Source organism: Nyctibius grandis, chromosome 7, assembly GCF_013368605.1.
Source record: "Nyctibius grandis isolate bNycGra1 chromosome 7, bNycGra1.pri, whole genome shotgun sequence".
Taxonomy (NCBI): Eukaryota; Metazoa; Chordata; class Aves; order Nyctibiiformes; family Nyctibiidae; genus Nyctibius; species Nyctibius grandis.
Window position 1 is genome coordinate 6,489,882 of NC_090664.1, and position 13,659 is coordinate 6,503,540.

At 38.4% G+C, this 13,659-nt stretch overlaps 1 protein-coding gene across 3 annotated transcripts in view; it reads left to right on the forward strand.

Annotated features, from left to right (window-relative positions):
- VPS41 (VPS41 subunit of HOPS complex) overlaps nucleotides 1–13,659 on the forward strand; it is a 113,126-nt gene that overhangs the window by 32,310 nt on the left and 67,157 nt on the right. For all 3 annotated transcript variants that reach the window (XM_068405220.1, XM_068405222.1, XM_068405221.1), the window contains one exon: nucleotides 11,964–12,038. In XM_068405220.1, coding sequence (XP_068261321.1) covers nucleotides 11,964–12,038 — 75 coding nt within the window. The remainder of the gene's footprint in view (nucleotides 1–11,963; nucleotides 12,039–13,659) is intronic.

Genomic DNA, 13,659 nt, shown 5'->3' on the forward strand with positions numbered 1-13,659 from the left:
TGTATCTAGGGAGCATTGTATCTAGGGAGCATTGCTTAAATTTTTACTTGAACAAAGAGATCAGACGGACGTGGAATGTATTTGTTATTACTAGAAATGTTGCTTGGAGTACAGATGAAATATGGGAGTTTTAAACAATTGTAGGATCATGTATGGTGAATTTTTATAAGCTCAAAACTGAGGAAAACATGACCATTTCATTCAGTTATTCTTTCAAGCTTGTGTCTTGCAATAACTCTGTAGCTTAGCGCAGAATAACATAAAAAGTTTAGTTGGGAGTATGGGTTCAGCTACAAAAGGTCTTGTATGGTCCAGCCATTTATTTTGTGAATGCTGTTAGCTCATACAAGGCAAATGCATGCTTGTGCAGTCACAAACAGAAACATGTATGCTGTAGATTGAATTAATTTCATTTAAAGTATAAAGCCGATGTACTTTATCAGATGTTTCTGGGACTGCAGTTGTTTCTCCCTTCCCTTTTCGTCTTTTAACTAGCAGATATGCTGCCCTTGTGCCTTCTTTTGAGAAGGATGTCAGCCCCATCCTTAGACCGAATGATCTTTCTGCAACTTCATTACTCTCCAAAGGCATGTTGTTTTTCCTCTATTTTTTGACATAGAAGCACAGGAAGAAGTTTCCCTTTTGTTCTCCAGTATCAATCACTTTTCTACAGGGTGGGTATCCTGTTGTCTGTCAGTTGCATTTCATGGCCAGCTCTAAAGGTATTGTGTTTAAGGTACCTTAGCAGTCCTCTTTAATGTCACTGATATCAGTAAGAGTTTGTTAATGTCACATCTTAATGAGGTAAAGGGCTGTGACTGAATACTCTATTGTCACAATCATCTACACATAGTTCAGTTTCTCTGGACTTGGTAGGATTCTTTCATATTCTGCGTGTTTTCTCAAAAAAAAAATTCTAGGGGGGAAATAAACATGAAGGACATTGTTCAATAAGCGATACTTGGATAGGGCGTGTGAGTTAGCACTTTTCCTGTATGTGTCTTAAGAGGTGAGGTAGGAGATGTGAAACTCAGAGCTCATTGCCTTAGTGATGTTTTAAGACTTGGGTCATAAGATGCTGTTGGAGTGGGACTTGTCAGATGATGCTACTATAGTATTTGATACAGCATTGTTTGTCAATGAAAGAGCAAAGTTTCCAATGTATTTTTTTTTTCATCAGACCTTGTAGGAGCTCTGAGTCTATTGTTGTGAAAGATCAAGTAGAGGACCTTACTGTAATCTGCTAAGTGAGTTTACATGTGGCATTTTCAAACACTTTTGAACAAAATTATTTGTGTCATTATGCAGAAACATCAAAATCACCAAAACAATTTTTTTTTCCTTTTAAGTCTTTCACCATTCAGGTTTGGTAACATTTGCTGTTTGAATGCATACTACATCTTGTGTTTATTTAGAAAACGTAACTTCTGTTTGCAACTATTACTTTTTCTCTAAAAAATTGCCCTGTGCACCATAATTTGACAACAATTTTAGGCAACAAAGTTTATTTGCTTTTAAGAAAAACACAGAAACATAGTTTCTAATTTCAAAGACATATTAAACAACGGTGCACAATAATATTTTTTTCATCTTTGTAAAGCAAAAGATTACTTTTCTAGAGTATAATTGGCTCTTAAAAGAAAGCCTCAGAAGACGCCTGACAAATTTCAAACAACTGTTAAATAAGAAATGTACTTTTCTGTGCCTTCCAGAGGCTTAGTCTCTGGCAAGAATGACTAGATGCTCCTAGGTTGTTCTGTCTTTAACTACTTGCTGGTATTTGAAGAACCACAGATTGTCGCCATCAGGGACGTCCCTGCCCTACTGAGAACTTTCTGGTTTGACCAGGTGATGCTGACTGGCAGGAGACACCGGTTCAGTGGTTCACCACTTCCTTTTTCCAGTTATCTCAGAAGCACATTGTGCCACTTCTGTCTCATACCCTCCCTAAATGCTCTTTGCTGATATACAGGTGGACCACTGGGCCAAGTTGCTCTAGAGTTTTTATTAGCAGCAATGAAACAACTACTTTCAGGTAGCACTGATGAAGCCTTTTTATCAAAGGCTGATGACACCAATACGCATTTTCTAAACCATAACAACCTTTAAAAGCATAGGGGGGATTTGGAAAGGTTTGATTCCTGAGAAGCTAGTACACTGCTGATTCCTGGAGCTGTTTTCCTTTCAAATGGCATATTATACCTGGATGGCATTTTCCTCTATATGGGAGGCAGGCACTTGCGTGCACATATACAAAATAATAACAGTTTGCTTGTCAGAATTATTCAGAGTTCTGGCATTAATAAAATATTATCTGCATTAGAAAATGTTTTCCTAGTTAGAAAGTCCAAAGCAACTGAGTTCAGGAGGACAATGTTTTTTATACAAGTTGACATTAATGATAGAGCTACAGCCCTTTGTTTCCATTAACAATAAAAATGCAGCACTATTAAAAACACAGAATGACATAACAAGGGCATAATATGATGAACAAAACATGAAGGCAAAACTAAGTATTTTTTCCCATAAGGGGTAAGATATTATTGGTAATGAACTTTGTAAATCTAATAAAAATTCCTTTCTGAAGGATGAGAAGTATTTGTTTTAAAAGACATGACAGTGTGTATAGCAGTTGTTTATTGCACTCCTGATGAAATGCTAAACGTGGACGGTCCAGATTTGACCAGTCTTGGGTGTTAATACCCTCCGAGTGGCTGCTGACAAAAGTAGCTACTTTCAAGCTAGCTGACTCCACTGTGATGCTGCTGGGGAAGCTAGTTCCATTCAGTGTCCTATGACATAGAGAAATAAAAGTATAAGAAATTTCAGAAATCAGTACTTTGGTGTTGGAACATTCACCACTATAACCATAAATGGGCTGCTAATTGAAGTCTGTAGTTGCTGCAGGTCTTGGCAGTTTTGAAGATAGGAGCTGTGAAATGTGAGCAGTGTAAAGATGGAGGAATGAATGAATCTATTTGGTTTTTTTGGTCTACTTTAAATAGTTTGTTACAAGCAATCATGTCTACACTTTGCTAGTATTGAAATAGAGCCTCTCTGTATGTCATTGCATTGAGGAAGTTGCACAGGATCAATTCATCTTCATACTTAGCTTTCCCTATCTTACTCTCGCAGTGAGGGTATGACGTACAATATGCCGCTTACGGTACGTTACAGTGCACTTCATGATCCATAGTTTCTACTTGTGTGAGTACTCTCTTCCCTCTCCCCCCATCTTTTTGATTTGCAGATGTTTTTAGGATCCTGTCAAGAATCGGACACCCAGCGTTGATCCTTGTGGGGTATCTCTGATGGATTTGTGAGACTTTCCAAGATGATATAATTGCAAATAAAGGAAGTTCCAAAGAGAATACAATGCTTTTAGTAAGCAGGAAATGTATTTATTATTGCATATAGCTCTGACTTACGTCGATCTATACCAGTGTTGATAACTGAATGTATACATGGAAGATGGCACTTTAGCTCTAGCTATTGGCTGAACTTCAGCATTGATCACCCAGTGTAATATTTAACTGTGCCAGGAATATGGCTAGTTAGATTGTTTTCAGCCAGGACAGGAAATTCCTTCCCTTATACTATTTCTGCTTCTGTCTGATTCCATCAGTGAGAGATCTTTTCACTGATTTCAGTAGCCGTCGGGTTGGGATCATTGTCTGTAGTGGAATGGTTGACAGGCTAAAATAACTGGAAAAAAATACTTAGTACAATTTTTTCATTGTAGGAGCTCATAGAAGGAAGAAAACTCTGTAGTTGTGGAGAAAATAATGGCTGCATAATGGAATGTATGGAGAAGCAGAAATGCTAGGCTCCACGTGGTCATGTCCCCTGTCCTGTGTTAGGTCAGGGAGGGGGATGAGCATCATGGCTGTTGTGAAAACCTTCCTGGAAATGATGTTGGCACAACAATGCATGACACCCGAGAAGAATAGTCAAGAGCCTCTTCGCTTCTTTAAAAGTTGTTTGGTCAAAGCACCAATAAAATATAATCTCTAAAAAGAAAACCTGTCCTGACAGGAATTTGCACTGTATGACCTGGTTGGCCTCTCTCATCAGTCACGTCTCTGAAATGTGACTTACCAAGAAATGGAGAAAAATATCATACTTTCTACTTCGGGGGGTAGAATTCTAGAAAATCCTGTTCAATACATTAATGACAGTGGTGGTGGTGTTCTGTTAGAAACAAGCCGTGAAAATGCCCCAGTAAGTTTCATCTTCAGAGGTTTAGGTATGTTTTTTTGGATTGTTCTTCAAAGCCCAACTTATAATTCGGTAGCCTATGTGGAAAATTAATGTTCAATGATGAATTCTCCAAGTTCATTGTGCTTGGGGAGCTGTTCTGAAAAGAAAGCAGTTAGAGAAATCGGTGAGGTGAACCTCCAGGTTGCCTGGTATAGTCTTCTCCCACTCTGTGTGAGGTCTTCTGAGGAAGGTCTAAGTAGTCATTGCCTGCAGCCCTTCCTCAGTCCCCCACCTGTAATTCAGCCCTCCCCATGGCCGTGTGATGGGGAATATTGCTTCATATTCTCAGATGGCTTTAATATACAGATAGCAACAAAGAAGTAGAGGCAGGCTTAGGACATACCATCACTGAAGCCCTACAGTTGTACAGTGGATGGCAAAGGGGACCTGAGGAGAGAAGGAAAGTGGAGTAATTTGTTTACTTTGGCACAGAGCTCCTGGGAGGATATCTCCTTACACACCAGTGTTTTAATAGAAAATATATTCTACTTTGGATCCGTCAGGAATTAGCTAATTGTTAAACTCTGCTAGGAAGCAGTGTAGCCTTTCAATATAGATTTTTTTTTTTTTCAGTAATAGTTCCATCATTCCTAGACAAGCACTCTATCTAGCAACTACTACAGGTTTAGGAAGACCCCTTGTTAGTTTTCTTTCCCTTAGATGTCTTTTTTTTTTTTAGTTTTTTTCTTAGTCCCTGTAGTTGACAAACAAGATTAAGGGATTCATTGTTGTGGAAAATATTGAAATCATTATAGGCTTTTTGGTCTTTCTCACTTTCTCAGACTATATAGGAGAGATTCCTTGTCCTCATATTCCCTTAGTTTTAGACAAGCTTTTGAGATCTTTCTTTTTTGTAGGCAAGGTCTTCCTTCCTGCAAACAAAATAAAAGTTAATGTTGTTATTGTTCTTTGTCCCAGACCTTGTCACTCTCCCCAGCTCACCCCCCTCCCTTTTCTTCTAACCAATATAATATCCCATTTTTCATTTGGAGAATGGCAGATTCAGGAGTGTTATAGGAAAAGCACTGGAGCAGGAATTCTCACTTGCTTGTCAGAATTTGGCTGCCAGTATTGTTGAACAAAACCGGCTAGGTGTGGATATTAGTAAATTTTCATCAAGTGAAAATGTAAGTGTGGTAAATGTAGAGTATACTACTTCTATTGCAGGCAGTGGTGAACAGCATATTCTGTAACTTTTAAAGCTGTCTTTTCAATTTAAACCTTTATGTTACTACATTATGTTTCTCAGTTGTGTATAAGCACAAAAGTATGTGTATACTTACCTTGTTGTAGGTAAACCATGATACAGCTTCAGAATTTGCTCTTCTGAGTTGCTTTTCCCTCTATTGTATCAGTAAAACTCTACAAGTAGGCAAAATATGGGTAAGTCAGTGCAGCACTGCAGTGTCTGTGGCAAGAAAAGTGCACGGGTTCAATTTCATCCTTTTAAAGGTAGTTCCTCAGTACAAGACAGCTCTGGGCATCAGTGTTCTGAAGTCAAAACAGATGGGACAAACAACATATAATATACTTGTGCTTAGCTGCTGCACACCTTCCTTTTTTTTGATAGTTGAGGACACTCTCATTATCTGGTTTATTTGCTATCACCTCCTCCTGTCACTTCCCAAAATGAAAAGTCCCTGAAAAGTAGAACTCCTTTTTTGACAAGTTAGGTAAATTGGGCTTTCTTCTAGGTGGGCTGAGGTTATTATTTTGTATTGGAAAGGCACCCTTGGAGAAGGAGAACATTCAGTACTCGTCTAGGTTCTAGTTGTGGTTTTTTTCCAGTAGTCTTAAAGGCATTGTCTGTTTCTTGTAATTCATTGGTGTTGATGCATATAGAACGTCTAATTTATGGATGAAAAGCTGAAGAGTTGGGGCTCTGTTCAAAGCAAGTTCCTTGTCCTACCTAGAGCAAGGCTTGTATTTTGAGATGATCTTACCTTAGTTATGACAATAACTGAGGAAGTTTCTGTTTACAAATCAGTATTTTGCACTTGGATACCTCCAGTATGGTGGAAATAATACAAACATAAAAATGGCAGCCCTTACTCCAGTGGGCTAACATTTTAAGCAGTGGGCTGATTGGTCATATTGCTGTACATGGGAGTTTTACATGCTTGTTTATGTGAATGTCATGCAGGTGGAAACAAATGAATAAATGAAAAATAGGCACTTGTAGGAGGCAATTTTTTTTTAATTACAATTCAAACTCTGTGTACATACAATTTGCCTTAGTATGGAGAGCAGCTACATAGTGGTTGTGTAGATCCAGATTGATATTAATGTAGCAAAAAAGACCTATGAGTGTTTTTCTTTGGGTATGTGTATGTGTGTGTATAGATAGACAAATAAAAATGTTTGGGTTAATTTAGGAAAAGTTTCTGAAAATTCTTTTTGAAGAATGAATGAAAAAGCTGCTTAAGGGGGTTGTATTAGTGATGGGAACCTCTTGAAGTAAAATGAGCTTTTCTGTAAGTATGATCGAACACTGCTTTGCTTTTCACACTCTTAATGCGTGTGTTGCTTGGCTGCTAACCATGGCTAAAAGGCATGAAGTCACAGGCAGCTATTAAAATGTTTAGATTCCTAGCTTGTAAATATTGCATTTCTCACAGAATTGGAGTGAAATCCAGTCTTATGTTTCTTGTTCATCCACTTCATATCCGTTGGGATGCAGCATTTGTGAAAGAATCAATTATCCATTTGTTAGAGAAGCTTTACAAATTATACATTAGCAGATTGATTTCTCAGGTTCACCATTTGGGGACTGATAGTATAAGGTGGGTTGATGATGAGTGTCAGGGGAGAAGGAGTTGCTACAAAGAACACAATTAAAAGAAGCTTTCTGAGTGGCTCTGAATTTACTCCTAATTGAAGAGCTGGCATAATCCATACTAAGTGTGTTTATTTCAAGCATTTTACATTAGGTAATTGATTATCACATGAGGTACATTTGTTGGTAGATGCTTGATTTTCCTTTCCTTTAAATTTAGGATTTTGCAAAAGCCTGCATTTAGATCTTTATGTGCAAGGTGCTTGTTAGCTTTTTCTCCCTCTCCCTAAACTTTTCTTTCTTCCATTAAGGTAACATTTTTGTTCTATAGTGTCAGCTTGACGTTATTGATTTTGAACAGTCAAACTTACTTATGTTGTCCAGAATTCCAAACATGTCTCCATCAGAAAGAAAACTGTAGCTAATGGAAATTCGGCTGAAGGCGTTTCTTCCTTCTTTGCCAGAACTTCCACACTTTATGAAATTCTGAAGCTGTTCCCAGGTTAATCATTTCAGTGTGTTTCCTTCCCTAGCTAACAGGATCCTCCTTATTGCCAGATTTGAATTATGTTGCTTTAGAAATACTATGTGTGTGCTGGAAGTACCGTTGTGACCACAAAGTAGTTGCGTGTTTTTCCTTGTTTGCTTTAGGGGTCCTGATTAGGTTAAAAAAAATTACCCAATGTAGTGCTAATTAAGGAATTATTAGTAATTTCCTCAACATTTTATATGCATCTGCCTGTGTTTTTATGGCATGGAGTTTAAGATTAGATCTTCTGTTGGTTGAGTAATATTGACATGGATGATACATTCCTAACTTTTAGATTGACACGTTGACCTCAGATTGCTGTCGTAATTCTTTTTTTTTTTTTTTTTTTTAATACGATGCCTGTAAATTTGGACAGTTTTTTTTCCCACCCATTTAAAATACCTTTAAAACAATCAACTGACTAAACCCCAGAGCATATCCTGGTTCTGACTGTATCAAATGATCAGTCCTCCAGACCGTGATGAGTTACTGACTACCTGTGTCCTCTCTAACATTGAGTGATTCTTCATCTTTTGTTGACCTGTAAAGGTGGATGTTGCAGGAAGGGCATTTATCCTCTGTACTGTAAAACCCAAAGCCTATTTTCTTTTGCCAGGCAAGTTAAACTCTTCAGTGGGTTAGCTGGAATAAGGTTTAAAAAAAACACAAGGGAAAGATGGTTGTAGCTCCATGGATGAGTTGATAATGTTTAATAAAAAAAAAAAAGTAGAAGCAGGGTAAGGGAGGGTAACCCACAAAATTCTCTGCTACTCTTGTCTGAAATATCAAAATTACCACAGGGTGTTGACAGGATGTGAACACAACTAAATTTGAAATGGTAAGTAACTTTGCTGACTGGCACAGGAGTGTATTTATAAGAATAATTGATATGAAAAGATGAATTGGAGCTGATTCTAGAAGAAACACTTTGTTTTGGATAACACATGTACCAGTTTTATCTGTGGTCTTTTATTTCTGATTTCCTGGATAGTTTCAGATGCAAATCTTAAGCAGCTTTTCAGTGGAATGTAGTTCTGGAGATGGTAGGCTTGACTTTGCTCTGAACAAGAAGATCCTGGCATTAGCTATTCTTCCCTTTGCTGGAACTTTATTTTAAAATGCATTTAATATTCAGACTTGATTGTTTTTAAGTTCATGGTCTATCATCACTTTCTGAGCTCCTTGTTTTTAAGTTCGTGGTCTATCATCACTTTCTGAGCTCCATAGAAAGTTCTGACTGGTAAAGTGCGTGAACAAGCTAGTAGCCAATAGTGCCAATTCAACTTGAGTGCTGAAAAAAAAATACTCTGTGTTTGGTTTGCCTTGTGTACATCATCTAGAATAGCATCTCCTGTTGGAACTTAGCTAGAGATTTGTGTAAGTGAGCAAGTCTGCTTTTAGTTGAATTTATTTGTCTTCCCTGGTTGTCATCTGTGTATACTGCAGACAACAGGAAAAAAAGAACTGGAGAAAGTAAAAGTTAAAAGCAACTAATAGGGGTGTTGGGCATGCAGAAGGCTTGTAACAGGTTGCCAGTTATATAGAGAGTCATGAAATACCGTATCATCAAATTTCTACTTAATAAACCAGTTCTGATGTATCATGTCCAATTTTGAATGTGGAAAAAAATGCACATACTGTGAAATTGCCTTTTTCCATAGTATTCTGTATATATATAAGGAGAGGTTTTGCCTTTCTAGACATTGTTTGGTTACCTGAGTGCAATCACACATTTCATCTCCAAAGTCTGCCATGTGGCTTCCAAACTGCAGTGTGATAGATAAATTCCATCATCCTGCTCCTCATCTTCACCTTTTACATGAAGATAACTTCATGTAAAAGAATGTTTAGACTTCATAGTCTACCTTGCTTACTTCCTTCACTTCACTTTTTGACTGTCAAACTTTATGAAAGCCATTTGCCAGCACCATGGGAACAGTGTGGACTGCAGGACTGAGCTGTCAACTCTTCTGTAGTGTCCTATTTTGTTTCATTTTGTCCTGGGCTTTGTTGCAGTAGAGTGTCTCCAAGAAGGCCCATCACGTGGGAGTGCTGCTAAATCTACTCTTGCTGGTCATGTCAGCCCTGATGGCAGATGTAGGTGCTAGAGAGATGAACCATTTGAACACTGTAACTTAGTATATGATCCTGTGTCAAGGTGGGACTAATCAAGATGGTCTTTTTGCCTTTCCAATTGCAGAGTAATAAAAGAAGAACTTCCATGAGAAAATTGTGGTAATGGCAACTTAGATGCAGAACAAAAAATCATACTGCTTCCATGACGAACTTAGTTGAACATTTATGCTTGTCCTTTCAGAGGGCCAGAGGTGTTTCTCATTGTAGAGGAAATGGTGGAGACATGCTGGCATTTCTTTTTTTTTTTTTTTCCCTACTTCAGCAGAGCCAAAATATTCTCTTGCACCTTGATGAGCAAAACAGAATCACAGAAGTTTAAAACAGAAGTTTAGAAAGGCATTTTCAAGGTAAGGCAGGAATAAAAGTGCATGCTAGCAATTTTTGCAGAGCTTCTAAAAAGTAAGACTGACAACTGACATGTCTTGCCTTACTCAGCATCTTCCAGTCCTGGAATTAGCCAGCTGTGTGTGTAGCATCTGAGAATCAGAGCTTTCACAAGAGTGTTGACCACACCAGCAGGCTGATGGGCTTGGGCCGTGCTCCTCAGCTGACACCCCCCAAAAGTGTCAGGAGGAACGCAGCCAGGGAGCGTGCACCGGGTGCCCGCACCCCAAGTGATGCGCTTTCTTCCGATTTTGATATGCCGCAAGTCAGTGTAACCACTCTGTGGCAAATGAAAATACTTCTGTAATACGTAAGTCAAGGAAAGCTAGTTTGACTTCTTCCTCGGCAGTGCACTTTTTGGTAAACGACGCACAGCGGAAAGACCACTTTGTGATAGGCAGTAATTGCAGTATTTCCATGTAACATTTTGCGGTGACACATAGTAAGACCAAGAGTGGTGTCTCCTGCGTGCAAAGAAGTGGGAAAGCAAAAGGGCTGGTAGCATCCTTTTCCCAAATCATCAGGCAACTGTTGCAGTGCAAGTCTCAGTTGTTCAACCTTGATTAGAAAGAAGCTCCTAGAAAACGAAATGTGATTTGAGCATATATTCTTTTCAAGGTGGAAGAGAGGAAAACTTCATTTCCCTGAGTTGGAATTTTTTTTATGTGTGAAAGATTACGGGGAAAAGCTTTCCAAAGGCTGCGAGAAGACCTCAGTTTATCTCCTGTAGATAGTCCATCTGGACAGTGTCTTTTTATATAACTTTTTATTATGTGCTTTTTATGTAATTCCAACTGCCATAGCGCATATAAGGACCTGTGATGTTTCAGACACAGTTGTGTAACATCTAATGTGACCCCATGACTCCAGCACTGTTCCAGTGACACTTTCTTTTCACACAGGCATATGATGGATTTCTCTTTTATCATGCTCAAAACCGCAGAAGTGATCTGTTTTGTGGCTCAATCCTTTCAAAATTTTATGAGAGTAAGAAAAGTTGTTCTTAAATGTGTAAGAGAGACTTACTTGGGTGACGATCCTTCAGTGGTGCTTGAAATGATGAGGTATTTGTTACAGAGGGTGAAATCAGGATCATGGTACATAAGAAGGTTCTTGGTACTTCAGTATAATTGGATGGGGTTTTGTATGCGAGAGGATATGCATTGCGTTACCCAAATGATGTTTTATATGTTAGTCCGCAGTACTTAAGGTAGGGATAGATGTTTAAGCTAAAGTAAGCAGTAACAGATGCCATATAACCCTGTAGATTAGAACCAAAAGTCTATCTGAATAGGGAAAGGAAAACTTATTAAATTGGGGCAGTGTTCAGGCTTTTCTCAGTATTTGTCTAAGAATGAGTACACCTATGTTGCACTTCAATACCTTCTAGTTCTCACTTCTGAGAACACTATTAGAGGCAAAAATGAAAGCAAGAGAAGGGTTTTGAAGGAAGAAATAATTACCACTATAGCCATCAGACCAAACCAGAAGAATTTTCAGTTGCTTTGATGCCTTGTGTGGTCAGCGTGTTTTATGCTGATTTTTGATAGTGGGAGACATTCTTGACAGGTGGCTGGTGCAGATGCTCAAGGTCTGGGAGCCTGGCACTTCCCAAGAGCTCCAGAGCCCTGAGGTGCGTAACTGCAAAAAATGTCAAATTTCCGGGTTACGCCAAAGGCTGGAAAGAAGGCTGTCTTTTGGCATTGTCGTAGAAATACCTGTTCTGTGGGGGTTTTTTGATTCGTGCTGCTAAACATTACACAGCCGTGAACACACAAATCTCAGGAAGTGTGGGGAATGTTAAAGGATGTGATTGGTGATGTAACTTTAAAGTCAACTTTGAAAGTGTTTTTTCTTTCTTTTCTTTTCTTTCTCTAGAGCCCAGTGAAGATAAATCAGATCAGCCTGGATGAAAGTGGAGAACACATGGGTGTTTGCTCAGAAGATGGCAAGGTACAGCAAATCCATTTATGTATTTAATGAAGGTAGCAGGTAGTCTTCAGTATTATACTTGAGATAATTGTGATACCTGTGGAGTTAATTCCTGCATTTAGCCACCACCACTTTGACCATCTCCATTTTGAGAACTGGACTCACCTTTGAATACTCAAAATTAAAGTCAAATATATTTTGCACAAATGTGCTGTAGGAAAAGTAATTACAAGAATGTCAATAATGTAACTGGTATTAAGCTGATTAACAGCTGTGGCAGGAGGACATGTCACCTTAATCATTACTGCTGTGCCAGTTATACTTCAGTGACTACTCTGCTGTTCCTGCAAGACAGTAGTTTAATGCCTTTCTGCTATAAATCCACAAAATTGGATTTTGTGGGCATGATTTCTGTGGGCTGGTGGTTTTCATTTTCACACACGTTATGAATGTTTCTCTTGAATTATAGAATCTTTTGATAAGCAATCATAGTTTATCAGAAGAATAAAGTGTCTTACAACAACCACATTAAATAAATGTAAAATCAATATATGTACAGTTTCCTAAAAAACTGGCACCTACTTCCTTGACTGAGGACATATATCATTTGTGCAGTGTATAACTAACAATTATCAGTGCTTCTCTGGAATGTTGAGCTGTGACATTTAGTGGTTTTGGTGATTGATTTTCCACTTATACGAATGTCTTTTTTGTTTTTAAGTCGATGGCAGTCTTTTCTAATGTTGGTTTGCAATGATAAAATTCTAATGCACAGGGTGTATTTGAGCTTCTCTTTTAATATAATTCTCATATACAAATGCAGTGCATTAAAAATCATTTAAATAATTTCTCAATATCCATCTGACCTACTGAGGAGAACATTTCTTGCAGAGTAGACTTGGAGGAAGGAGGAATGTCGGTGATCCTAATGGATGCATCCCTTTCAGTAGAAGTTCTATAAATTAAAATTGGGTTTTGCAGTAGGCAAAATGGGGAAACAACCCCTTTAGAGACTGTATGTGCTTGGTTTTTTTCCTTCCAAATAGGTGGGTTTTTTCTCAACAGGCAGGCAGCCAGTGTATGTATCCAAGCCTTTTGTTTCTCAGAGATATCTTGATGTCAGTATCTTGACACAGTAATTGGGATACTAGTGCCTATCAGAGTGGGTTGTAGAATTTTACAGCCTGTGAGAAACACAGCAAGAGTGTCCTAATTGTCTAAGCAAGATAAGGGAAGGGTCAGTAATTGTGCAAGGTAGTAAAAATGTTGAGCTAGCATTGTTGGTTTGGGTATTTTGAATGGTGGGGGGAAGCAAGCACTTGCTGTGGGGGCTCCTCAGATGTGACTGTGGGTTACTGACTCGAAATATGTATTTTGCAGTGAGACTACAAGCCACACACATCTTTCCTATGTGAAATTAATATTAAGGATATGTATCTGATTTCAGAAACGTTCACACTCCTATACTTTAAATGGTGAATCTGTCTTCATTTAGTGAAATGGCTATTGTAGATCCAGTAGGTGACATTACATGCTATACAAGGCAGTCTAAACTATGGTCCCCAAGCCAGGGCTAATTCTAGTAATGTTTTTGACACAGAGATGGGAGTATCACAAGTACAATATTAATCATATTTGCATT